Source organism: Neofelis nebulosa, chromosome 2 (assembly GCF_028018385.1).
Source record: "Neofelis nebulosa isolate mNeoNeb1 chromosome 2, mNeoNeb1.pri, whole genome shotgun sequence".
NCBI classification, from domain to species: domain Eukaryota; kingdom Metazoa; phylum Chordata; class Mammalia; order Carnivora; family Felidae; genus Neofelis; species Neofelis nebulosa.
This window is the reverse complement of record NC_080783.1, coordinates 173,956,008-173,983,939: the sequence shown is the minus strand read 5'-3', so window position 1 is coordinate 173,983,939 and position 27,932 is coordinate 173,956,008. Positions and strand designations below refer to the sequence as shown.

General features: G+C 43.7%; 1 protein-coding gene across 17 annotated transcripts in view; it reads left to right on the top strand.

Annotated features, from left to right (window-relative positions):
* Nucleotides 1–279: 279 nt before the first annotated feature.
* FGGY (FGGY carbohydrate kinase domain containing) overlaps nt 280–27,932 on the top strand; it is a 423,584-nt gene continuing 395,931 nt past the window's right edge. For 5 of the 17 annotated variants that reach the window (XM_058717224.1, XM_058717223.1, XM_058717222.1 and 2 more), the window contains exons 1-2: nt 280–390; nt 22,994–23,208. In XM_058717224.1, the coding sequence (XP_058573207.1) occupies nt 23,008–23,208 (201 nt within the window). In that variant the 5' untranslated portion in view covers nt 280–390; nt 22,994–23,007. Of the gene's footprint in view, nt 391–4,888; nt 5,272–15,225; nt 15,353–17,364; nt 17,446–19,633; nt 19,653–22,993; nt 23,209–27,932 lie in introns of those variants that run through there. The other 12 variants (XM_058717231.1, XM_058717228.1, XM_058717217.1 and 9 more) reach the window with 11 other exon arrangements.

Here is a 27,932-nt window from a genome sequence, read left to right as displayed (position 1 = left end):
TTATTAATGACATCCTCCTACAACGGTCAGTAAATTGCATTCAGTAAATGGTTGAGAAACGGTTATAAGATGCGGATCTTCCACACCCAAGCGTCAGAGGCTGCGAAGAGTTTGTGCAGGGGACCTCCTTGCCTTTTTAAAAAGTCCCTAAGGCCCGTGGAGCCGGGGCGAGGCTTCGGAGGCGGGGGCGGGCACAAGCGGGCCAATCCTCGGCCCGGTTCAAAGGGCCAATCAGGGGGGGTTTTACAGGGGCCGCGTCCGGCGGGGGCGGGGCCGGGGGCGGGGCGCAGCCGCAGCCACTCTCTGGGAGCGCTCTGCACGCGCGCGGTGCCGTTCCGCACGGCAACCTGCAGAGCCCCGCTAGCTAAAATCTAATTTCAGATTGGACAAGTAAGTGACCCTCCTCCCAGTCCCACGTGTGCAGCAGGGGCTTTTGCAGGCGCGCAGGCTCGTAGCGCCCACGTTCTCCAACCCGAGAGCTCACCCGGCCCAAGCCTCCCCCACCTTTCCCGCAGTCGCCGCCCCTTCCTCTTGGTCTTCCTTCTCCTGCCGCTTAAGTCTCAAGCTCGCAGGGCCTCCGCCCCCCGGGATGCTGTTGAGTTCCCTGTGTCCTCTCCTGGGTGAGGCGGCTGGCCCGTCGAGAGAAGGGTCGGCCTTTACTGCATCCCCAAGGCTGTCTATGATATGTCGGGAACCCGGGGTCCTCTGCCATCTCCGACCAGTTAACTGTGTTCACGCTCTCTATATTTTAGTCACTCCCTCCCTCCCCCGGACCCCTATTTTAGGATATTTTTTCCTGAACAGTTTTGAGTTTTTAATACAAATCTGGCTGCCTAAGACATTTTAAAGGCCAGTGCTGCTTGTAACTTCAAACGCTTTCAGCAGCTTGTGATAACGTTTAAGGTGCATTTTAGTTGTGATGGTATAATGCTGTTTGGTTACAGTCAGCCTGGTAGGAAAGGCCTAATGTTATCCTTGCTTTTTAATTCATTTCCCTTCTTTTAAGGATTGGCAAGATGTAAAATGGTGAATTTCCCTAATCATTGGCTATTTTCCACGAAAGCACTTCTTAGGTCTTAACTAATAGCGTCCCTAACTTAAAGGGTCAGTCACTACCAAAACATGGAACAGCATTAGGTTAATTTTTTAAAATGGGAGATCTGGAGGGAGGAAGTGATTACACTTTTGAATTGTAAATCAGTGAGAAAGAAGGCAGGTCTTCTCTTGGTTTGTGGCTATTATACAGATGGTAGAGTTTTGCTTTGTTTTGTTTTTGCTTGCTTTTCTTTTTTTATGGTCCACCAAATATATATCCTGATTTTTTACTTTTTATGGTTCCCAGCTGGGTCTTGCAGCCTTTCGACTGCCTCCTGGTCTTCTGGGAGTCTCCTGTTAATGAGGCCCTCTGCCTGGCTCTTGACCTGATGATCACTGGCCTGGCTGTTGGAGGGATCCCCTGAGGAGGCCGTGTGAGTGGGAGGCCCAGAGGATTGTTGATTAAGGATGATAAGGGAAAGACCAGAGAGGGTGAGAAGGGCCTTGTGATTGATTTTGAGGGGAAGCGAGCTTGGGAGCCTCCCTTGCTGGATTTGGAAATCAAAACATGCGTATAGGGAGAAGGGAATAATCCTGAGGGTGGAGATCTGTATCTTTCTGGATGAAAGTAAGAAGTTTACTGGGAGGAGACTGGGCCTTCTTCCAGGCTGTGTTAATTTTTGCTGTGGACCTTGTCTTTTCCTGGAATCTGGTTCCCTTTCCCTAACCTTTCACTTAGTTCAAATCACAGTCAATTACCAGCTGGTTTTGAAAACAGTTTAGAGGTAATGAATCTTGCCCAGCCAGAATAGGGACCACCCCCCCCAGCTCCCTCCAGGGGATTTGAAATAATTATTTTACCAGAATGTACTGCAGAGATCATTTAACCTCATCTGCCCATCTCTTTATACGGAGAAATACAGAATCAACCCAGGTGGTGGTATAAGGGTCATCCAAACCAGTTCTTCCATTCATTCATTTGTTCACTAATGGTGTGGCATGTATTCTGGGCCTGGTACTGTGGTTGGCTCTGGGTAGGTAAAGATGAACAAGGTTTGGTCTCTGCTTCCAACTTTCACTCAGTCTGCTTATTATATCTAGTCTAATGAGGGAGATTATATGATTCTGAGATTAGTGTTGCGGCAGGGTATGAGGAAGATGCTGGTAATTGACTGTGATTTGAACTAAGTGGAGAGAAGGGCAAATGGCCTAATGTGAGGTTTCGTGGAAGGCTTCCCAGAGGAGATCATACTCGAGCTGAGTGACAGAGCCTCAGTATGAGTGGGCTGGAGAGAGACAAAAGGGAAGGGGATTATTTGACTTGGGAACAGTGTGTGCAAAACTATATAAACCTGGCATATTGTTGACTCGTATGGCTGGATAGGAAAGGGTGAGGTGGGAAATCACCAGAAAGGAGGCTGCGGAAGGGGAAAAGGTCAGATCGGGGAGGGTCAGGTGAGTCATAGTAAGGGAGTTTGAAACCTATCTCCAGAGCAACCAGGAGCTGTTGAAGTGATACAGATTGGTGTTTTAGAAAGTTAATTCTGGCGTCAGGGTGGAGAGAGGCTTTTATAATACAGGTGAGAGATGGGTTAGGGTGATAGTTCTGGACTGGAGAGGGAGAGGGAATACAGTTGACCCTCAAACGATACAGGTTTGAACGCAGATGCACTTATACGCGGAATTTTTACAGTACTGTAAATGTATTTTCTCTCTTAGCATTTCCTTTAGCTAAATTCATTGTGAGAATACAGTATATAAGAATACAGTATATAACACACAAAATATGTGTTAATTGATTGTTTATATTTTTGGTAAGGTTTCTCATCAATGCTAGGCTATTAGAAAGTTAAGTTTTGGGGGAGTCAAAAGTTGTGAACAGATTTTTATGTCGCGGCAGGTCAGTGCCCCTTACCCCTGCATTGTACAAAGGTTGGCTGTGGAATGGTTAGGAATTAACAGCAATTGGATGTAGGGAATGGGAAAGGAGGGAGCAGTTACAGTGCCGTCAGGGAAAAGGCTTTCCCAACTGGGGTATTTTTCAACAGCTTTATTGAGGTATGCTCGACATATAATAAACTGTATATATTTAAAATATCTAATAGATGTTTTGACGTGTGTCTGGGTCTGTGAAACCATCATCACAAGTAAGATAAAGAACATCTCTAACATCCATAAAGATTACTTGTGCTCCTGTGTAATCCCTTCCTTCCTGGTTCTCCCAACCCACCCCCCCCCCCCCCCCCCAGCAACCAGTGATCTGCTTTCTGTCAGTATAGATTATTTAATATTATTTTAGGATTTTATCTGTGGGGTCATACAATACGTATCTTTTTTGCATGTTGGCTTTTACTTAGCTTAATCATGTTGAGATTCATCCATGTTGAGCATGCACACTTACTTCATTTGGTGCATTGCACGAATATACTGTACTTTATCTATTTAGCTGTTGGTGGGTATTTGGATTATGGGCTGCTTTTTGGCTACCACAAATAAAGGTGCTAGGACTATTCATACCCATGCCTTTGAATGGGCCTATTCTTTGATTTCTCTTGGTTAAATACCTAGAAGGAGGATGGCTAGTTCACTTGGTAGGTGTGTGTTTAACTTTTTAAAAAGCTGTATTTCAGAGCGATTGTGCCTTTTTGCATTGCCTTCAGTGGTGCATGAAACTTCCGGTTTCTCCAGCACTTGGTGTGGTCACTCGTTTTAATTTTAACAATTCTGATAACATGGAGTCCTCTATCAGGGAGTTTTAACGTACATTTCCCTAATGAATAATTTCAAGCTTCTTATCATGTGCTTACTTGCCCATATATGTATCATATATCTTCTTGGGTGAAGTGTTTGTGAAATCTTGTGTTCACTTGTACAAAATGAGCCGTTTATTTTCTTACTGAGTTTTGAGAGCTTTTATATACTCATTGCAAGTTCTTTATGTCACTTGTATGTACAAATATTTTCTCCCATTTTGTGGCTTGTTTTTTCATATATTTTTAAGCTTATTTATGAGAGAGAGAGACACACACACAAAATACAAGGGAGAGTGGCAGAGAGAGAATGGGAGAAAGAGAATCCCAAGCAGAACCCCACTGACATGGGGCTTGAACTCATGAACTGTATGTAAGATCATGACCTGAACCAAAATCAAGAGTTAGATGTTTAACTGACTGAGCCACCCAGCCACCTCTAGTCTCTTCATTTTCTTAACCGTGTCTTTTCATAAGCAGAGTTCCCAATTTTGATGAAGTCTAATTTGTGAATTTATAACTTTGATGGTGACTCTTTTATCAATTTATTATTTTATGGGTCGTGGTTTTAGTAATTTTATGTAAGAAGTCATGCCTAGCCAGGACTCTCATTTTCTCCTATTTTTTTTTTTTTTTTAATGTTTATTTATTCTTGAGAGACAGAGACAGGGACAGAGCATGAATGGGAGAGGGTTTTGGAGAGAGAGGGAGACACAGAATCCGAAGCACCCTCCAGACTCCAGGCTGTCAGCACAGAGCGTGATGTGGGCTCAAACTCACGAACCGTGAGATCATGAACTGAGCTGGAGTGGGCCACTCAGCCGTCTGAGCCACCCAGGTGCCCCTCTCCTATTTTTTTAAAGAAGCTTCATTGTTTTGTTTTTACGTTAAATCCACAATCTATTTTCAATTAATCTATAGCATCAGATATGAAACAAAGTTAATTTTTTCATGTATGTCATTAACTGTTCCACTACCATTTGCTGAAAAGCCTATCCTTTCTCCATTGACTTGCCTTTGCTCCTTTGGTTAAAATCAATTGACTATGTATATGTGGAGGCCCATTTCTGGATGTTTTGTTTTGTTCCGTTGTTCTCTTTGGCTGTTTTAATGCCCAATACTGCATAGTTTTGATGACTATAGTTTCATAATAATATGATAGGAAAAGATAGGATTCAGTAGGCAGAGAGGGAAAGATGATCTGAGGTCCCTGGGTGGGGAAAAACACATATTTTGGAACAATTCTGGGAGTGGCTGACTACAATAAACCCCCTCCGGCATAACGTTCCTCTGAAGAATGTAACAGACACCACCCACTCCCCCACCAGTTTCCCTCAGGAATTTGACAAAAGACCTAACTGAAAATAAGGAGTAGACCATAAAACATATGACCCACAAGGAATGATATGGCCATAGCCCTTATACAACGGAATCGAGCCAATCAGGAATGGACAACCCAGCACCTAGTGTTATCCAGCCAATAAAGGTAGGACCTGAGAAGGAACAAGGAGGAAGGGAAGGGTGGGTGTGTGACCAGAACCTTATTAAACAAGGACCCCTGTTGTACAGTCCACAGGTATTCACCTTTGAACGCCCCCTCTCTGTAGAGACAGCTTTCCTACCTCTTGCTTTCTAATCTTAGACTCCAATAAACTTTGCCTGCTGCTCATTCTATGTCCACCTGTTCATTCTTTGAAGTGGCCAGACAACGGATCCAGGTATTGAGGTAAAAAATCTTGCAACAGTAAGTATTGAAGCCTGGTAGTATAGGTGGATTTTGAAATACATCTTCAAAAGTTGCTTTGGTTTTTTTAGGTGATTAGATTTCCGTATTGATTTTACAGCCATTTTTTCAGTTTCACAAAAAAGACCTATTTAGATTTAAGTTAGAACGACATTAAATCTCTACATTAATTTGGGAGCAAATTGACATCTTAACAATTGAGTGTTCTAACCCATGGTTCGTATATCTGTTTATTTAGGTCTTCCTTAATTTTTCTCAGTGTTTTGTACCTTTCAGTAGGTAGGTCTTGCACATCTTTGTCAGGTTATCTGTAGGTATCCTATTTTTTCGATGCTATTGAAATGAAATTATCTTTTAAATTTTATCTTCCAGTTTGTTGCTGCTTGTGTATTGGTCACGTATCCTGCAATCTTGCTAAACTCCTTTTCAGTTCTAATAGCCTTTTTTGTGGATGCCATCAGATACTCTATGTAGGTGATCATGTTATCTGTGAATAAAGACAGTTTTACTTTCTTCCTTTCAATGTGGGTGCCTTTTATTTCTTTTTCTTGCTATAGTGCACTGGCTAGAATCTCTACTCCTTGTTGCATGGAAGTGACATCTTCTTTCTGATCTTTCTTAGGGAGAAACATTTTTTCATCATTAACTATGATGTATGATATTAGTTGAATAGTTTTTATAGTAGGTTTTTATCAGGTTTAGGAAGTTTCAGTCTGTTCCTATTTTGCTGAGACATGTTGAAATTTTTGTTTTTGTTTTTGTCTTTAACTGAAGAATGATTTTTTTTTTTTTTGGTCAGGTGTTCTTTTCTGTAACTATTAAGACCTTTTTTTTTTTTTTTTTTTAAAGAATCTTAATATGATGAATTACATTCACCGAATTTTTTTTTTTTTTTGAATGTTAGACCTTGTATTCCTGAGATAAATCCCACTTGGTCAGGACCTATTATCCTCTTTATAGTTAGTTGGATTCTATTTGCTAAAATTTTAAGAATTTCTCCATTTATGTTAATGATAAATATTGATACAGTTTTCTTTCCTTGTGTTGTCTTTTAAGTTTTGTTATCAAGATAATTCTGGTCTCAAATGAGTTGGAAAGTATTTCCTCCAATTCAGTTTTTTGGAAGAGCTTGTATAGAATATTATTTCTTCCTTAAATGTTTGGTAGAATTCACCAATGAAGATGTCTAGAGTTCTTTTTGTTTTTGGTTTTCTGTCAAGAAGAGGAAGAACTCAACTGATTTAATAATACAGGACTATTCAGATCATCTGCTTCGTTTTCAGTGAGGTTTGGTAGTTCCTATATTTTAAGGAATTTGTACATATCTTCTTAGTTGCTCATAATATTCCCTCATTATTTTGATATCTGTAGAATCTGTTGTGATTTCATCTCCCTCATTCCTGATACATAAAATCCTAATACTGGCATCTTTTCTCTTTATTTTCCTGGTTATTCTGTTCAGAAATGTATTCATTTGATTGGTCTTTTCAAAAAAAACAGCTTTTGGTTTTATTTATTTTCTGTAGTCTTTTTTTTAAACTTCTTGATTTTTCCTCTGACATCTATTATTTGTTCTGCTAGCTTTGGGTTCCTTTTACTCTTCTCTAATTTCTTAAGATGGAAATTGAGTTATTTATTTGAGGCAACTTTTCTATTACATGCTTACGACACTATAGATTTATTGCATCAAGTGCATCCTACCACTTCTGCTATATTTTTATTTTCATTCAGTTAAAATACTTTATATTTTTTAAATGTATTCTTTGATCCGTGTGTTAGAAGTGTTATTCAGTTTCCAAATATTTGAGGACTTTCCACTTATCTTTTAATTATTGATTTATAATTTAATTCCATTGTGGTCATAGAAGGTACTTTGTAGGAGTTGAATTCTTTTAACTTCTTGAGACTATTTTTTCGCCCAGAATATGGTCTGTCTTGGTAAATGTTTGATGTGAACTTAAAGTATGTGTGTTCTGCCCTTTTTTGGATAGAGTGCTTTTTACTTATCGATATATCAGCTTTGCTGACTACTGTATATTACATCCTTGCTGATTTTGTGTCAACTTACTCCATCATTGAGAGAATTACTGAGAGAATGGTGTTAGAATCTCTGAGGATAATTATGGATATATGCATTTCTCTTTGCATCTCTATCACATTTTGCTTTATGTATTCGGATGCACTGTTATTAGGTGTGTTAATACTTAGGATTGTTAGGTTATCTTGGTGAATCATCCCTATTATTATTTCTTAGTTTCTGGGAATATTCTTGACTCTGAAATATACTTAGTTATTAGACCTGTAGTGTTTTTGCTTTAAAATCTACTTAGTGTGATAATGATTTAGCTTTCTTTTGAATGCTCTGTTGTTGCATATCTTTTTCTTCTTTTTACTTTTAACCTGCGTGTTTCTTATATTTAAAATGGGTTTCTTATAGGCAGCATATAGTTGGACTGGATGACAAAGTGAGGCCTGCTAATTTCTGCCTTTTAATTGGAGTATTTAGACTATATTTAATATAAGTATTCATATGGTTTCTTTTAAATTTTTAAATGTACCCATCTAGCTTTTTCTTTTCATTTCTATTTGTTCCATCTGTTCTTTGTTCTTTTTACTCTTTTTCTGCCTTCTTTTGGGTTGTTTTTTTATAATTTCATTTTTTTCTCTCCTTTATTGGCTTACTAGGCATAGCTTTTTCTTTTGGTATTATTTTAATGGTTGCTTTAGGGTTTACAGAATACATCTTTAATTTATCAGAGTCAACTTTCAAGTGGGATTATACCACTTAACATATAATATAGGAACCCTATAACAGTATGTTTATAATTCTTGCCTCCTAGCCTTTGTGCTACTGTTATTTTATATTGTACATTTTATATCTACATAGGTTTAAACCCCATGATGTATGGTTATTATTTTAGTTTCAGGGAGTCAGTTATCTTTTTAAGACATTCAAGTAATTTTTTTTAAAGTTTATTTATTTATTTTGAGAGAGAGAGAGAATGAGTGAGTGAGGGGGCAGAGAAAGAGGGAGTGAGAGAATCCCAAGCAGTCTGTGCTGACAGCTGGGAGTCTGACATGGGGCTTGAACTCACCAGCCGTGATATCATGACCTGAGCCCAAATCAAGAGTTAGATGCTTAACTGACTGAGCCACTCAGGTGCCCCAGACATTCGACTAATTTTTAAAAAGCCTTTATATGTACCCACATAGTTCCCCGTGTGCTCTACATTCTGTTTTGTTTTATAGATGCAGATTCCCATGTGCTACCATTTTTTGCCTCGCTTCTTATGGTGCAGTTCTGCTAGTAATGAATTTTTTCATCATTGTTTGAGTTAGTCTTTATTAATGCTTCCGTTTTGAATTGTTTTTCCACAGGGTACAGAATTTTAGATAGAAAGTTTTTTTTTTCAATACTTCAGAAATCTTACTCTGCTGTCTCCTAGCTTGCATTATTATTTCTGATGAGAAATCTGTTGTCCTTTCTATTTTTATTTCTTTCTTCTGTAATGTCGTCTTCTTTAATAATCTTTATTATTTACTTATTTATTTATTTTGAGGAAGAGTGTGTGAAAGGGAGAAGGGCAGAGAGTGGGAGACAGAGGATCCAGAGCGGTCTCTGGGCTATAGCGGAAAGTCCAATGCTGGGCTTGAACCTACGAAACGTGAGATCATGACCTGACCCAAAGTTGGATGCTTAAACTGACTGAGCCAGCCAGGTGCCCCCGTATTTTTTTTTTTTTTCCTTTTGGGCGATTGTCACCTCCCCTCCCCCCAAGCTGCTTTTAAGATTTTCTGTATCATTGGTTTTGAACAATTTGAATCTGATGTTGTCTTGGTTCAGTTTTCTTCATATTTCTTTTATTTGGGGTTCATTGGTATTCTTGAATCTGTGAGTTTGTAGTTTTCATCAAATTTGGAATGTTTGTGACCATTGGGTCTTCAAATATTGTTCCTGACCCCTTCTCTATCCTCTGCCTCAGGGATTCCCATTTCACATATATTGTACCACTTGTAGTTTTTCCACAGCTCACTGATACTCTATTTTTTAAGAATCTTTTCTCTCTGTTCGTGGTTAGTGTCTTATTGTTGTGTCTTGAAGGTCACTCATCTTTTCTTCAGTATTGTCCAATTCTATACAGTAAGTTTTTCATCTCAGATATCCTAGTTGTCATTTTTAGCATTTCAGCTTAAAGTTGCTTCATCTTCCATTTCTGAACTTTCAAGTTCAATCTCTCGCCTAGCTTTCTGACATACGAGATACAGGAATCATAGCTATTTTAATATCTGTGTCTACTAATTCTGTCCAGTGTGTCAGTGTGAGGTCACTGCCCATTGATTTTTCTCATTTTGGATAGTATTTTCCTGTATCTTTGCATGCCTGGTAAATTTTGATTGAACACCAGGCATTGTGTATTTTACCTTGTTTTGTGCTAGATAGTTTTGTATTTTTATAAATACACTTGAACTTTGTTCTGGGGTATGAGTGAGGTATTTGCAAACCATTGGATTCTTCTGAGTCTTGCCCTAAGCTTTGTTAGGTGGGACCAGGGTTAATTCTTCTTCACTGCTGAGGTGAAACCCTTCTACTCTACTTAGTACCCTGTGAATTACATTTTTCCACTCTGGCTGGTGTCAGTGGGCACTATTCATGGCCCCGTGTGAAGTACACCAATTCTGGGAGATTCTGGCACAAATGGTTTCCTCACACGCATGTGGTGTTTGGTACTCTCCTGAATACTTGAGGAGCACCCTTTGTAGTTCTCTGGAATTCTCCCTCTGTGTAACTCTCTATTTTCTTGTACTCTGCCCTAAGAAATGTAGCTTCCTGTTGTCCACAGACTCCTAGCTCTGTTTCCTCAATGCTGGCAGACTGCAGGGCTTGGCCTGGATTTCCTCTTCCTGTACCATGGTCCCACACATTAAGCTTCAGCAATTTCAGGACATTTCATTTTCCCTCCCTTTCTGGGCTCACTGTACTTTCTTGCCTTAATGTTCAGTGTCCTGAGAACCCTCATTTCCTATATATGTATATTTTTAAAGTAGTTTTTGATGGGAGGGTAAATATGGTTCCTGTTACTTCATCTTGGCTAGCAGTGGAGGTCTTCAACTGGAATTTCTGAAGAAAATTTAAAGAAGGGACTATTTGAGGGTATGAAGAAGAGGTTTTGAAGTATCCAGGCACCAGTAATAATGGGACCACTTTTACTCCTTGATGTCTGAAAGGGCACAGTGCAGGAAGTAGATCAAAAGGAAATAGAAGACACCCTCCAATTAGGATAATTTTTTAGTAAAGGAACTATTTAGAGAGATGAGGGCAGCCTGAATCCATGGGGCTGAGAAAGTAGGATTGTTCTGTCCTATGTAAAGGGGTTAGGAGAGGAATGTTACCAGAACCCAAAAGGAGAAACTGTGCAGAAATCTGCCTTGAGAGGCCTTGTTACCTTTGTTCAAGAGATGCAGGTTGTTCGGTCCAAGGGAGCCTGGACCTTACTCTCCTTCCTTCTTGACGCCTTTTGCTACTGCTCTCCATTGTCCAAACCCAAGTAGAAGACAGACGATTGGGCGCCTGGAGATCCAGACTGTAGCCCTGGGACAGAGGGTAGGCAGAAAAGGATTGAGTGTATGGTAGGGGGGGCAGGCAGGCTGAGAATAACGTGCATAGGAGTCATAACCTATAGATGCCTGGCAAACAGTCAGCATGGTTGGTGGTGCTGCTCACTGAGAGACAGGAGAGAAGGAATAGTATGTCTGGGAGAAGTAGGTTTGATGTGTGAGGGGGGAAATGATGAGATTTCCTTCCCAAACTAGGAATACTTTTCCCAGGAGACTCCTCTATAACATTCTCCCCCCACCCCCCTGCCCCACCCCCGCCACCTTTGCCTTCATCATCTTAAATTATTGAGGAGGCTCTTACCAACATGGAGGAAGCAGACTTCATACAGCAGGTACCTATACAGTGATACACGGTGATGTATGTGTGGGGTGGTTTTAGGGAGAGTAGGGCGATGAGGTAGAAATCATTCAGGCTCAGTGTATTACCAGTCCCTTGGCCATCTGGAGTCAGGCCTCCGTTATAGCAAAGTCTGTTGCAGACCAGGCTGACAGCCGAGGAGCTTGTGTTCTGCTAAACCAGCCACAGGATGGAGAGATTAAGAAGACTCAGTTACTGGTGGGTTGTGGGAGACGAAGAATGAGATGAAGACTGTGTAAAGTCAAGAGTGATTTCAACAGACAAGTCTCAGTGTATGTCGTTCACGGAATTCTGGGATGGTAGAACTACTGGCCAACTTTGAGGTTAGAATGAGGCTACTGTTAGGACGTTTAAAAGTATTCGGTGACCTGGTGGAAGGGGCATAGGACTGAAGTCCTTCTCTGATTTTTACTGGTTCTGCGATGGTGGCCAAGTGACCTTACTGCACAGAACCTTAGTTCCCCCATTTCTAAGTATGGATCCCTCCAGGGTTGGGAAAATTAGCAGGGTCACGTCATACTGTGCACAGATACTGTGCTTGGCAAAGAGTAAGCCCTCATGAGATCCAAGGTGAGGATTGGCTCAAAATGTAAGTATGTTTGGGAAACATTTGGATTCATGTGAAGATATATCTTGATAAAACTGTAGGAAGAGTAGGGTAGTTGACAAAGGCTCCCTCAGAGCCCTCCTTTGGAGACAGTTTGGGAACATATTCAAGCTCCCTTTCCCTTTTCTCCTGAACAAATTACTCTGCTCTTAGTGTCATTGGATATTGGGCCGCATGGGCCCCGGATTTGTCCCAGTATATGTTGCATCCAGTGGGTCTCCAGGCAGGTTTCCATGTGCTGGTAGTACAGCTTAACTGCTCTCCATACAACATCACATGGAAACGTGAGTGTCTGAAGATCATTCTCATTAAACGTATCAAGTGCGCCTTATCCCTTTTATTTTAGAAAAAGCCATGGCATGGAGGAGCGCTTATAGGAACTGAAAACCTATAGTTTTGGAGGAAAGAAGACCAATAGGAAGTCACTAGAATCATCGTAAAGCATTTGAAAGGGATAGCTCCCCTGAAAGGAATTAGGTGGTTTGGATGATCCCACGGGACAAAAATGAGGTGTGGAGGATGGGAGCCACACAGAGCAAAGCTCCACTCACTATTAGGAAGATCTCTCTTGTTACTACAGTATTAGCTGCTCATTGTGAACATTCCGACAGCAGAGTGGGGAAGTTCAAAATGTCCTCCACGTTTCCACCACCTTTCTTTTCCCTAGGTGTCACTGCAGGAAGCGGGAGTTGGTGTGTGCTTCCTGAATCTCGTGTGTTAGGTCTTAGTACAGTACGTTGACCCTCAAACTGTCGCATCTGTCAAGATCACCTGGAGGGCTTTTACAGTGCTGGCTGTGGAGTTGCACTCTCCGGGCTTCTGAAGCAGTAGATGTGGGCTGGAGGCTGAGAATTTGCATTTCGAGTGTTCCCTGGTGATGCTGATGCTGTTCTTCTGGAGACCACGGTTTTAGAACCACTGATGCTTTAAAAAAAAAAAAAAAAATTTTTAACATTTATTCATTTTTTGAGAGACAGAGACAGATCGTGAGTGGGGGAGGGGCAGAGCGAGAGGGAGACACAGAATCCGAAGCAGGCTCCAGGCTCTGAGCTGTCAGCACGGAGCCTGACGTGGGGCTCGAACTCACAAACTGTGAGATCATGCCCTGTGCCGAAGTTGGACGCTTAACCCACTGAGCCACCCAGGCGCCCCAGTGATGCTCTGTCTTTAAGAAAAACAAAAAACAAAAAACAACAACAACAAAAAACTAGTACAAATGTAGTCTCTAAGAACTTGCTCTTTTATTTAATAACATACCATTAGCATTTTTCTTTAGCCCCTTTCTCATTGGTATTACTAGCTCCTTATGTATAAGTTTCAGTAAGTCCCCTATTAGTAAACATTTAATTTGTTTCCAGGGTTTTTGTGAGTGTGCTTTTTGCCTTAACGAAAACATGTTGTAGTGTATATTTTTAATGTATATCTTTTAGGTGAGCCAATCCATCAATTCTTAGAAGTTAAACTGTAGGGGAGGGGTGCCTGGGTGGCTCAGTCGGTTAAGCGTCCGACTTCGGCTCAGGTCATGATCTCACGGTTCATGGGTTCAAAACCCCTTGCATGGGGTTCTGTGCTGACAGCTCAGAGCCTGGAGCCTGCTTCTGATTCTTTGTTTCCCTCTCTCTCTGCCCCTCCCCTGCTCGTGCTCTGTCTTTCTTGCTCTCTCAAAAATGAATAAACATTCAAAAACATTACCAAAAAAACCCTGTAGGGTAGAAGGGGAGATTTCAAAAATGGATAGATAGTGCCAGATGGTTCTAGAGAAGGCTGAACCCCTTACTCTCCCACTAAAAGTGTATGAAACTACCTATTTCCCCACACTCCTGCAGAAACAGGGTAATATCAAAGTTTTCTATTTTTGCCAACTTGTTACATGAGAATTTATGTTGTTTTGTTTTGCATTTCCTCCATTATTTTATTTGTGAGGCTGAGTGTTCATGTGTGTTCATTGTATTTCTTTTTCTGTGACCTGCAAGTTTGTATTCTTTGCATCATAGGAGGAGGGAACAGAATGAACACAGGTGCCAAACATTCATTTAAGGGATGGCTAGTAGCTCTTAGGGTTGTTGTATAGGGGGTTGAGATTGGGGAGAGGGGTAGGGAGGTAGGGAGGTGAGGTTAGAGAGGCAGGTGGGCACTAGAGCTTTGAGGTCCTTGGGGGCCAAATAAAGAGCTTGGGCTTTTTTGGGGCAGAAGCAGCATTGGTTCAGTCAGTAGTTTGAGTTTGTCCCATAGCTCTTGGTAATTTTGACAGGGCATGTTTGTGAAATGGCACCATCCAGCTCCCCAAGTGTAAAATCTGACCTTCAAATAACTCGTTCTTTATGCCTTTCACCTTGGACCTAAAATCCACTTGGTCATGCTTCATAAATAGGTAAACACAAGAAGAGGCCAAAGACCTCGGCTTCTGGCTGAGCATGGTCTCTGGAGGAAGGAGTTTTGGAAGATTGTGTTGGGGGAAGGGATTTTGTTTCTCTAGCTAATACTGCCCTGAGCCTTTCCTGAATTTGCTGACATCTGACAGCAGTCACTGAGGTTGGGGGTTCTTCTGTTGTTCTAATTTGAGTGACTTTTCTTGGAAACGCCTTGGATTTCAGCCAATATGCTAATGATAAGAGCCTTGCTTTGAAGGTCTGGTTAGTTCTGTAGAAAATCAGTTCATACTTAATTATGTCAGCAAATCAACAGCCTCTTGGAGAAGAAAGTGACAGAGGGAGAGAAACTACATATATACTTAAATTATTCAGAACTCAGAGGTCAGGAATTCACGTTCCAAAAAGAAGAGTCCATGTAATAATAAATCACTAAGTTTGTGTACAGTTTTCCCCGTTACGGGCTTAGCTTGGTAATTGGCATATTGAGGTTAAACTATAATAACTTTGCATTTATAATCAGGTGCCAGCCCTCACCCTCTTTCTGCCTGTTTTGCCATTTTTCTGCTTCCAGGTTCCTGGCATGGGAGTGTGAGACTGTTGGGCTCGCACTCTGAGTTTTAGTGAACTCAGTGTAAACTGGATTTGTGGAAGATAGACCGACTCAGATGAGAAAACCCCTTGTCCAAGTAATTTCTCCATCTTCTCTCTGCCGCCCCCCACCCCCACCCCCCCACCCCATACAGGTGCCTGGTCAAGGAGGGAGATTGTCCTGAGGGAGAATCCAGGGGCCTCACACGGCAGACAGGCTTGCTGATCGTGCTTCTGGAACTCTCCAAGGGCAGAGTCCCTAGAGACTTTTTATTTTAAAAGGTATTTGACTCTAGTATACATTAAAAATCTTCCTTCTCCCCCACAACCTGGTACTTGCCCCGTTCCTAGGTTACCCTACACTGTGTTGCCAGTAGGCAGGTACTAGGAAGTAGCTATTAGAACAAACAGTCCATTAGTATCTCACGTTTATTAGTGTAGCATTTATGGTGACATAGTGTTTCTGAATCAGAGCAGAGAGAAACCATTTCTAATGTTTGAGTGTCCCAGAAGATTTCACAAGATAAACAGACCCGGAAGGGCATTCTGAGTTTGCCCAGGATAAAGGCGCCTTGTTTAGCATGGAAAGCCACGTTGTAGCAGGGACAGCAGCAAGAGCCCTGCTCTGCCTTGGACAAACTTGAATTTGAATACAGCCTCCTTCGTCTCCTGGTTTTGTGGCCATCCACTGGAGATCGATCCTCACAGAATTTCAGCATCCTCGTCTGTAAATGGGAGACACAGCACATAACTTGGATGGGTGTTCTAAATGAGGTGTCCCCTCTTGCTTTCTGTGTGGAGAGAATAGCTTGGTGGGGTGTCATAAAAGGCTTCTAAGGAGTTGCTTTATCGGATCCCAGGGATTGAAAAGAAGAGAGAGTCAGCAGGGTTTTACAGAAGAGGATGTGGGAGATCCAAAGTTTCATCTGCTGTTAAGGTGGTGTTTGTTGTTGGAGTTTGAGGATGTCTTCTCATGAGTCAGATTTTCCATCCATGATTTCTTTAGGACCTATTCTGTGCATTTGTCCTCGACATGGTTGGATTTTGTATTTGTGTCGGCTGCTGTGTCCTGCCTTGTGTGGCTTGTGGAGGGTGGTGGTTTTGGTCATCATCCAGGACTGGCTCAGTTTTGATCCTGTGGCTGCCACATTGTGAGGCAGGCATGGGGGTTTGGTGAGTTCTGACTTTTTTTTTTGCCTTTGGGAATCCAACTTTGAGTTGAAAGAACAGCCAGCCTTTCTCCTGTCTGATTTAATACTTTACATCTCCTTGGATACCTGGGGCTTGTACTTAAACATGGGCTTAGTTCAGAACATGAAGACCCTCAGTATCCTGACAAATACTGACTTTCTGATCTCGTGGTTGGAGCAGTGATGCAAACAGCAAACTGGTACTTCGTCTTCCAACCAGCATCTCTGCATTCTGTGGAGAAAGGTGGTGTTGGGATAGGACGCTTGGTCCCCAGCGTGTGGCGAGGGTTCCGGCAGCAGCAGGAAGCTGTTTTATTACCTACGTGTGTTAGATTTTGCCGGAAGCACAAACACCGGGAATAACTTGAGTCGTCACCATTTGATTTTCAGAAATCAGATTCTTAGGTTAGATTGTCAGCTCTAAAGCCAGAGATCCTGTCTCTTTCAGCTGAAGAGTCCTAGTGTCCTGGCACAGAGAAAGTATTTAGCATTTGCTTCGTTTACTGGGATTTGAGCTGTTAGAGTGAGAACACCTGGGCAGGGGCGGGGTATATTGCAGGTGTCCAGAGGTGATCCGGTGTTGGAAGGGACATAATAATAGTCCTCACGATTGGAGCTCCTTACAGAGTGTGTGCCACACATCAGGTGCTATGCTAGTCACTTCAGTTATATAATCTCAGTTAATCTCGCGAACATACTAGGAGATTGGAGCCATAGGAGACAGTTTTTCACCTTAAGAGGAAAATTGGCCACGAGCAACCTGTACTGTTTTCTCCCAGGGGTATTGTTGGTGAAACCACTAGGCATCCAGTTATTATGAATTGCCAACTGTTATTATTGCCAAATGAGCTCTTTACTTCCCATCCGAAGCCTTCTTGCCATTTTACAGCATGCGAGACTCGTTTGAAGTGCTGTTCAGTTCTTTCTGTTAGAGGGCCGAAGTGGACAGGCATACTCATTGCTTATCTTTTTCTTTCCAAACTTACCCAGCGCCTGCTTGCAATTTGACTAACCAAATAAATAAATTGTGTGGAACTCATGTGCCTGAGCTCACAGCAGAGTCCAGAGATCAAAGTTGAAAGAGGATATTGAGTTCCTTCTCAGATCCCTGGGACACTGTTTCTGTGGACACTGTCACCTAATTGATCCTGGTGGAGTGGCCTTTTTGAAGAAATAGGACTGAAGGTAAGCTCCTTCACTCTGGAGGATTGTAGTCATAGGAAACAATATTCTTGCTATTAGGTTGTATCGGGGAAAAGGAGGAGGAAAGATACAAGACAACCCCCAACCGAGGGGTTTTGGGCACAATATTTGTAGCCTTGACACCCTTCTTAGAATTACTGAAATAGTTTTGCAAAGAACTGCCTCCCATGTTCATGTCCCTCTTCCTTTTTCACGCTGCATTCGAACAACTTGCACATTTGTTGAAGAATCAGCCGTGAAGCCTGTGGTTTCCTGTGGCATATTTCTAATAATATTTATAGAAGCTATTATTTAATGAACCATCTAAATATTTATCATAGGAGCAGTCTTTTGATCATGAATCGGGGCTAAAAGTGAGTCCCGTGCATACTGGGGGCTTGGACAGGAGGCTCTTTCTGCCCTGTGGAGGATCTTGCAGACTGAGAAGTTAGGTGGCCCAGGACTTGTGTCCAGTGCAACCTGAATTTCTTTCTTTTTCTTTCTCGTGGCCCCCACAGTCCATGTCCTCATTCTGCCTGCCTGTCACCCTCCTGGTAGCCCTAATAGTAATCAGAGTTTTTAGAGCATTCGTCTTTGCCTAAAAGAATGAGATGGCACCAAAGTTCTGACCCCCAGCATTCATAAAGTGGGCTTTGCAGCCATTCCAGCACAGCCTCCGGTCCCAGCTCCTCAGGTTCTATGCTATGTGACGTTAAACAGACTAATTGCTGAGAATCTCAGTCTCCTTAACTGGAACATGGGCTCACTCTGTCCGCCTCACGGGGTTGTTACAAGGATTGGATGGAATCACAAAATCATGTGGGTGATTTGCAGAACAGAGCTTAATCATTGCTACTTGTTGCTACGTGATTGAAGAAGTTAACAAAGAATTTTGTTTTCGCTCGTTAGAGGTTGTTGTGGAAAGATCCCCACACTTGCTGTAGAGGCTGAGGTTCATATCTGGGTGCTGCTCTTTACAGCTCATGTGACTGGGGCGAATTTCCCCGTCCCACTGAAGTACAAAATGGTGATGGGTTTACCAACTCGGTTGAGTTTCATTTGGAAGAGATTAAGGCATGCATGCAAGTGCCAGACACACAGGCGGATCCTAATCCTTTTTTTTTTCTTAACAAATTAGAAAATGGAATGTTTTCAATTTTGCAGGTATTTTATTTTTTCAGGCAAAGGTGCACTGGATACAGTTTGGAGTACAGGACACAGCAGAGAGTACCTGCGACCCTGGAACAAAGGGCACAGAGCGGCAAGACAAGGGATCTGAGTTGCAGGGAATTCTCTGGCAGAGTTTTTAAAACTCTCAGGGTCGAGTTTCAGGGAAGCCGTCCAAGGGCTTGAACTTAACTTGCTTCCCTGCTTTCAGGGTCCAGGTGTGGAAACAATCACAAAGAGATCACTTAAAACTATAGTAATGGGAAACATGGCGAACCTGAAATATTTAATTAGGCTCTATTCCTTAGAAAAACATGAACTGGGAGGCATGTGTGAACAGTGCCAGGAGGTATGGTGCCCTTGTCCCCGTAGGTTTGACTCTTTCTGACCAGTGCTTTGGTAATGTGGTCTAGAAATGGGCGGTTTGCCAGAGAGAGGCAGCCTGACATTGGGGAAGGGGCCATCTCTGAAGGGGGGCACCTTGAGTTCTGAATCAGCCAATCTTAGACAAAGTAGGCAGGGTCCTTGGCAAATAGGCATTTAGTAGATGGAGGAGAGTCAGGCAGTATAGCACCCCGAGAATGCTTAGAGACTTTGGAGCCACAGGGAAGGGGTTTGCTGTCAACTCTATTACTTACTAGTTACATGATCTGCAGCACGTTACTTGACCTGTCTACGACTCAGTTTTCTCATCAGTAAAATGGGGATGATACTAGGAATTAACCTTGAAGGAATGATGTCAGGATTAAACGTGGTATGGTAATGTAAGCAAGCTGTTGAACAGAGCACTGGGGACACAGTAGACGTAGTACCTTTTATTCCCTAATGATAGGCTTTAAAGGTATCCACTGAGTCACAAAGACTCAGGTTCTTGCTGTGTGCCAGGCTCTGGGTTGGCACTGGGGGTAGCTGTGATCTGGGCAACATTGGAGTTAATAATATAATAGTAAAGCTCCACCCTTCTTAAGAAGAAGTAGGAGCTCTCCTGAAGGGTAGATTCTTGCCTCTTTAGTGAGGACATGGGTCCAAAAACCAGAACTGAGGTAGGTACGTCCTAGGTGTTTCCAGAGTGGAAATCTGCCTCTGGATTTTGCTGGAAATAAATTTGACTTGTGGGTGGTGGGTGATAAGATGTTGCACTCCCTGCAGGGGAAGACGGAGACAAAAGTGAGGAACCTAGGCTTGAGGAGCTGGGCTAGCAGGAACGGCGAGAAGCCTGGGGGATGGCTGGCCAGTCAGGGTGAGCTGGAATGGTTGTATAGACTCTTGATTTCCTATTTATTTCCTTGTTTCTCTCTGAAATGTTTCAAATAGCCTTGGGGAATTCTAGCCAAGGGCAGAGGGCTCTTCGCAAGCCAGGATCAGTGTTAGGAGCACCCCTGCGCCTTTACGCTGGGGACAGTGAGAAGCTAAAAGGGAATTCCGAGTAAAGAGGTTGTGGCGTGGTCAGTAGCAGGGAGATGGAGGAACTGGCTTGGTCAGTCTTCCTCCTATTTGCATAGGAAGAAACTTGAGGTAGCTCTGAGCCAATGCAGGGCCCTGTCTTGTCCTCTGCTCATAGCAGGGTGCCTGTGCCTGGCGCATTCTGCATTTCTTTGAATATCAGTCATGGATTACAAGATGCATTATTGTTTCATGCATCACCAAGAAAGAAAATGCTACCACTTGATTATAAGATGCCACTGATTGTAGGATTCACTGATTTTAGAGAAGCAAAATGAAAAAAATGAGTGTCTAGAATTAATGAAATGTGGTTGTAGGCATTCAGTAAATGTTAATTGGATGAATGAAGCATACAGAGATTAGAATCAAGACAAAACACTCGTCGTATAGGTACAAAATTAGGAATTCGAACTGTTAAAGCATGAGGTTCATCCATGATTTCTATCGATTTCACTGATCTAGCTGCTCATTCAGGAAACATTTATTGAAAACTGATTATATACTAGGAACTAGGGATACAGAAATCAATAAGTTCCTTTTTTTTTAGGTTCAGGCCAGTAAGGGAGACAGACCTGGAACCGAAAACAAATCCTATTTCACAATGGTTAGGTTGTAAAAGAAAGCAGGGACATGGTACTCTGGTGGCAGCGAGGGACAGAGAAAGGCAAGGATGTCTTTCCTGAAGGGGAGATGGCTGAGCTGGAAGCTTGCAGTGTGAGTCTGTGGCAGGCTCACAAGAGAGGAAGGTGTGAGGAAGGGAAGGGCAAGTAGGAAGCACTCGGTGGGGCAGCCCCGAGGCAGGGTGAGCCCTTGAGAACCTGCGAGGAGTCTCAGAATGTCTGGGGTTGGTGTAAGACCTGGTGGGATTGTGTTAGACATGCCTGACAGCAAACGGGGAAGCTCTTGGTGGGCCTGGGATGCCATGCAGGACACCATGCTGTATTTCAACCATCCTGGGTCCTGAGAAAGGGCCCCGCAGAGCGGTGGCTTCTAGGAGAGGTGTGGAGGGGGCGCTGGGCTGATCTTTGCTTCAAATGGAGCAGCTGCACTTTGACTTGTTTCACTTAAATTTTGTGTGAGTCATGGCTTGAAGAACACTAAGGAATGTGTAGCTTGATGTCTGGTGCTGTAGATCCTGTGTAGCTCCCAAAGCATGTAAGCGAGGAAGTCAGGCTGAGAAGGCGTGGAGGCTGGAGCCCGGGAGCTGTTCTTCGAAGCCCTGCTGAAGGTAGCACGTGTGCTGGCTGTGGCTCCCCAGGACCGCCCCTCCCCCCCCCCCCCCCACGCCTCCCCGTTTTCCCCTCCACCTGCCAGGGAGCCTGCTAGCCCAAGGGGGCAAACACCATTGGGAGATCACTGTGATTAAGTCAGAAGTGGTCACTTTTCATGAAGCTGTTTTTGAATGGGATAAATATCCAGGAAGCAGTAACTGAACATCTGCGGGCTGGCTGTGTTTTAGCATCCCCAAGTGTGGCTTTGCCAGGGAAGCATTACCTTTTTGAAATTGACGGGCTCAGGCCACTTTCTCAGTTGAAATGAGATTCCCGGGTGCAAAGACTGCCCCGGGCTCACCTGGGGAGTTGTAGCCTGTTCACCAGCGCTGTTGTCTTGGGGGCTTGTTCTTGCTCTTGGAAAGGCTGATCTGAGAAATGAAAGTCGCTGGGAAATTTCTGTGTCATGTGGGCTAATCTGACCAGAGGGACCTAGAGTGGTGATGATGGCCAAGGAATTCCTGAGTGTTCTCTTGTCGGATTTCCTTGTAACTCACAAGGGGTCTGCAAAGAAAACAGCCGGTCTCACAAATTCCTGATCCTGTGCCCCAAGAGGCTCCTTCCCAATTCTCAGTCTCTTCGTGACTTGGCTGCAGTGTATTTGCCTCTTCTCCAAAGTGACCCTGCAGGCTGTTAAGAGGGAACGAGGTGAAGGGCATGCATGGGACTTGGCGGTATCAGATGGGAAGTTGTGGGTCCGGGCTGCCTGTGAATGATGCTGCTGCCTCTCTTCATGTCTCAGAGACCTGTTTCCCCATCAGTACAACATGTGTCATTTACTCTTCCTAAGTGTGTGGACCTGCCTTTAAGAGAAAAGTAACGTATCTCTTGGAGTCTCCTCCAATGATCTATAAATTCGGATGACTTAAATAGACTCCTTCTGGGGTTGCAGTGAGGAATACGGGAGGGGTGCATGGACTTTTTACAGTGCTTGGCATGTGACAGGTGCTCAGTAGATAATTTTTTGAATGAATGGTTGACAGGGTAGATGAGGTTCCTTTTTTGTACTGTGGCCACTGTCCTCATTTTGATCCAATTTAATGAGAATAAATACATATCTGTTAGCTCTAGATTCTCTGGATTCCACACCCCCTATTTACATGTAAAGCACTTCTTACTCACTGGGTATCATGCCTCTGCTTAAAGAATTGTGAGATTGTAGCTGCTTCACATCTGACTTCCTTCCAAGAATGGAAACTCCATGTCTAAGGCCTTGCCTGTCTCGTTTACCCACCACCCAGCTCAATGTGTCCATTAGCATTCTGTGACCACTCTGCATTTTTGTCGGGTGAACGAGGAAGCAAATGACCACCAGTCAGCTGCACTCCTTTTATTTCCACTTTCAAGATGTTTTATGCCCAGGGGCGCCTGGGTGGCGCAGTCGGTTGGGCGTCCGACTTCAGCCAGGTCACGATCTCGCGGTCCGTGAGTTCGAGCCCCGCGTCAGGCTCTGGGCTGATGGCTCAGAGCCTGGAGCCTGTTTCCGATTCTGTGTCTCCCTCTCTCTGCCCCTCCCCCGTTCATGCTCTGTCTCTCTCTGTCCCAAAAATAAATAAACGTTGAAAAAAAAAAATTTAAAAAAAAAAAAAAAAAAAAAAAGATGTTTTATGCCCAGTATTGTAGACCTACTTGGTCTTAGTGTGGTTTTTGTCCTTGCTTGATCTCTGCAGGTGGAGGGACCGCAATGCCCGGGGGAGGTCAGGAACCAGGGAGCTACTACGTGGGTGTGGACGTTGGAACGGGCAGTGTGCGTGCGGCTCTGGTGGACCAGAGGGGAGTCCTTTTGGCTTTCGCAGACCAGCCAATTAACCAATGGGAGCCTCAGTTCAACCACCATGAGCAGTCCTCGGAGGACATCTGGGCCGCATGTGGTGTTGTCACAAAGGTATGGCCACAGCTGTGGGATTCTACCCTTGTAGATGCTCCCCTGCCCTCACCTGCTGAGCATGTCTCTTGTACACCTGGTGTCAGGAACAGTGTTGGGGTGCTTTTGATACAGGCGTTACCTTACGGGAGCTCATAGGCTAGTGACAGAGATCAATAGACGGCTAGACTATGACTCAAGTAGGTGCTAGGGGCTAAGTGGCTATGGCTGGAGCTGAGGAAAGGGGATCTCGGGCACAGGTAGATGGGACAGATGTGGAGCCTGCAGATGATCTGGTCACGTGTAACCGAATGTGGAGGAAGTCACGATAATCATAGCTGACACCTGCTGTGCCTTCAGGTGTGCCCAGTGCTGTGTAAACCGTGGTAGCATGCATCATGTATATGAATCCTCACAATGACCCTATGAAGGTAGTACTATTACGACCCCTGTATTATTGAGAAGGAAATAGGCACAGAAAGGTTAGGTGACTTACCCAATGGTGAATGGTTGACAGGGTAGATGAGGGGACTGGCTTCATGGTGGGACTGGAACCATAAGCAGGCTGACTCCAGAGCTGCACCCTTAGTCACTGGACTGTCCTGCCTTCCAAGTGGACAGGTTGGGGAACCTCATTTTGCTCAGTGGCAACAGCATGTGCAAAGGCGCAGTGGCATGCACATGTGTGTTTTGAGAAAGCAAAACTTTGAGTTGTGCCAGGCAGATGTTGATGTTGAGTGGCCTTGGATTGCAGTCAGCCTGCTGGTGATCAGGAGCGACAGAGATATTTTTGTCTGTTTTTTTTTTTTGTTTGTTTGTTTTTTGTTTTTTTAGAGGGAAAAATAAAGTCCTGGTTTCTCTCTTCTCTCTGTTCCTAGTTTTGTTCCTTAAATATTCATGAAGCGTTTGGTAATTTGCAGATGGACAATTCACCATTCTGTCCGTATTGATCAGTCTGTTTAAACTTTAATGAGCTCTGGGCTGCTGTTAGTGCCCCCAGAGAAGACGGCAGAGAGAGGAGGTGGGGGTGGGCAGCGCTGGAGCATTCTGTAGGAATAAAAGTGGGGGCATGTCTCTTCTGCCTGTTTAATTTTCCTCCTCCCTCCTCACTCTCGGCCCCCGCCTTGGTGAGAATCTTCTACTCTTTGCCCTTGGGTCTCCTTTGTTCTTCTAACATATAGCCTTTCTTGCCATTAAGGAAATTGTCAAGAAGAAAATATAATCCCCTGATGAAAAGCTACTTTAAAAAAAGGTCTGGTCTAAGTACATCTTGGTTTAATGGTAGATTTTTAATCATCTCCCGGTGCTGGCCAGCTCATCAGCTGTTTGAGCACTGTGAGACCCCATGAGTGCCCTGGGCATTGGTCCTTAGTGAGACTATTGCACTGAGGCTATTGGGATAAAGCTCTTGGGTCTCAGGCTGTCCCCTCACCTGGAGTATGGCTGTGTGACTGTGTGCCAGAAGCCATAGGATAAGCATGACACATTTACTCGCAGCTCATGGCTGGTATGAGGTTTAGAGAGGGAAGCATTTTTATATTCAGGAGTTAGCACACCATAGGGCACAGATTCTGGAGCCAGACTGTCTGGATTGACATCCTGTTTCCGACATTCATTAGCTTGTCTTCTTGCACAGTTTACTTCATGTTTCTTGCCTGAGTTTCCTTATCTGTAAGATGGGAAAGATGATTGTACCTTATCTGCAGCGGGTTGTTGTGAAGGATCAAATGAGTTAATGCATATACAGTGCCTCGACAGTGCCTGGAAATGAGGAAGCACTGTGTTTTCCTGTGGTAGTGGTGATGGTAACAGTAACGGAAATGGGTAGATGGTGCAGGACAATGAAGTAAGATAAAACGCTGAAGCATCAGAGTCAATTAGGGAGGTACCTTTTGGGACTATCCGCTCACTCCCTGTCTTTAGGGTTCTTTGTATGTAAGATTTTGACAAGCGCTGGTATAGGGCAAAGGGTGATGTAAAATACATCCTGTCTTGTGTCTTCTTTTTCAAGGACTTCAGGGAGTTAAGAGCTTGAGAGCAGTTGTTCTCAAGCTGGGTCGTTCACACTGCCTGAGATGGTTTGCCTCTTAGTCAAGTTAATAAGGACAATAACAACAACAACAATAAGATGATGATGATGTTGATGCAACTACCATTTCTCGGGCACTAATTATGATCCAGGTACCATGTTGGAGACTTCACATCCATTTATGCACACGACAGCCTCTTGACGTAGTTTTTATTCTGTTTCAGAGCTGGAAGGAATGAGCTTTGAACGGTTAGGTAGTCAGCCCAAGGTCACATGGTTAATATGAGCAAGGGGTGGACTGCAGCTGCCCCCTCATGCTCTGCCCTTTGCCCCTGTCCCCAGCCTCATTCCACTCCCCATGCTCCCTGCTTGGAAATCATATTAAACTACCTGAAGTGTTTTGAATTTGCCACTATGTGGGGAACCTTGACCTTACCCTGATTGTTATCGTAACCATACTGAATTATAAGTGGCTTTACCTGGCTGTCTGCTTATATGAAAAATGTGTGCCCCTCGCAGGGGTCATGTCTTGTTGATCTAAATTTCCCTAGAGTTCCTTGCCTGTGATATGCCCAATTCATATTTGTGGAGTGCATGAATGAATTAAACACCTCTGTTCTTTTCTTTTCTTTTTTTTTTAATGTTTATTTTTGAGAGAGAGTGCGAGTGGGGGAGGGGCAGAGAGAGAGGGAGACAGAGATCCAAAGTGGGCTCTGTGCTGTCAGCGCAAAGCCTGACGTGGGGCTCAAACCCACAAACCTTGAGATCATGACCTGAGCCAAAGTCGGACACTCATCTGACTGAGCCACCCAGGCGCCCCTCTGTTATTTTTACTATCTGACATGTTCTTCTCTTCTTTACCTGCCCAACTCCACAGGTATTTATAAGGTAATCTTAAGCATTATTTCCTCCTGGGAGCCTTCCTGGATGACCTCTGACAGCCACTGCTCTCCCTTGCCAACCTCAGAGGAAAGAGAGGCTGAGAAACCCCTCTGTGCTGCCCTAGAGCCCACTGTCTTCACCTGTCCTTGCCACATAGCGTTTTATCTGGTCCTTAACAGGTTTCATTGTACTTGATGACGTGTTGGGTCGCTTTAATACCATCACCCCTGTATTTCCAGCATCTAATACATTGCCTGGCACAACTTTGTTGCTCAATCAATGGACGTTGGATTAATGTTACTTAGAGCTACAAAGAAGTAAACTCTGGCATCCTTTATCTTGCTTAAATGTTGCAGTGACTGTGTGAGGTAGACTGCCATTCTTTGTTTTTGACACATGAGGATATTGAGGCTCTGAAACTAACAGGTATTAGAGACGGGATGAGACCCCTAAGGAGGGGACTCCAAACCCTAGTCTCGGTTCTCCTACTCCCGCTGCTCCTAAAATTGGTGGGTCTTTACTGGGTCGGTACTCACATATCTAAAAAGTGCTATGGAAACACACAAGTCCTAGAGGTATAGACTGTCCCTGAATTTAAGGGCTTAGATCTCTTTTTGGAGCCACAATCTTAATCCTCCCAAGGAGGTGAGAACATTTCAAGCTTGTGTATGATTAGTACCAGCTTCCATTAGGAAGAAGGAAAAAGAAGCTGCAGGCGTCAGTCAGCCAACAGGCATTTGTTGAGTGTTATTTAGTATGGACACTTTGTTTGAGCACCTGCTATGCGCTATGATTTTTGCTAAACTGGAGTGTGTCTAGAAGAGGGCTATAATGAATTCTCTGCCCCTAAGGATGAAATGGTTCAGTTGCATGGAAAAACCCAGCACCTAGGAAGCCAACAAAGTATTGTTTTGTTCTAAGTTGCACTAGTTATATGAGTAATGGTTGGAGGGAGAAGGAGCAGAAGAGGGAGTAGCCCATGTGGGATTGAGCAATAATTTAACCTTTTACATTTGTAGAACCTGCGAGGTTTACAAAGCTCGTTCATAGCCATTTGATTGTCATACAAGGTAGGTGGGGCAGGGGCGGTTGTTCCCATTTTACAGTTGAAAAGAAAAACTGAGACCCACAGAGTTAAGTGACCTTCCCTAAGTCACCCAGGAAGTTGGTGATAAGCCTGAACTCAGGTCAGATCTCTGCCTTCTTTCCATCTCCAGCACCACATACCTTTGTTGCTTGTCTGGATTAGTGTGAGAACCTAACTGATCTCATGTATGGGCTTCCCCTTCCCAATCCCGTCTCCTTCTCGGAGCTGGGATGATTTTTATTTTAAAGTTTGTTTATTTTTTGAGAGAGAGTGAGAGAGTGGGGGCGGGGGAGGGGCAGTGCAGAAAGAGGGAGAGAAAGAATCCCAAGCAGGCTCCACACTGTCACCACAGAGCCCGATGCGGGGCTCAAACTCACGCACCGTGAGATCATGACCTGACCTGAAATCAATAGTTGGATGCTTAACTGATTGAGCCACCCAGGTGCCCCAGGAATGATTTTTGTTTTTTTATGTAATCTGATCACGGCATTCTTTTGCTCACCACATTTCAATAGCCTCAGACTACTATTTGGATAGAACTCCAGGTTCTTAACAGGGTCTTCAGGTCCTGCATGGTTTGGGCTCCACCTACTTTCCTGGTCCATCTCATGATGCTTCTCTCAGCTCCCTGCATTCCAGCCACACTCTCCTGTCCTGCCCTCAAGCATGCAATGCTCCCTCTGGCCTCAGGACTTGTACACGCATCCTTTGTTCGTTTTTGCCTTCTGCCAACATCTCTAACCCCTC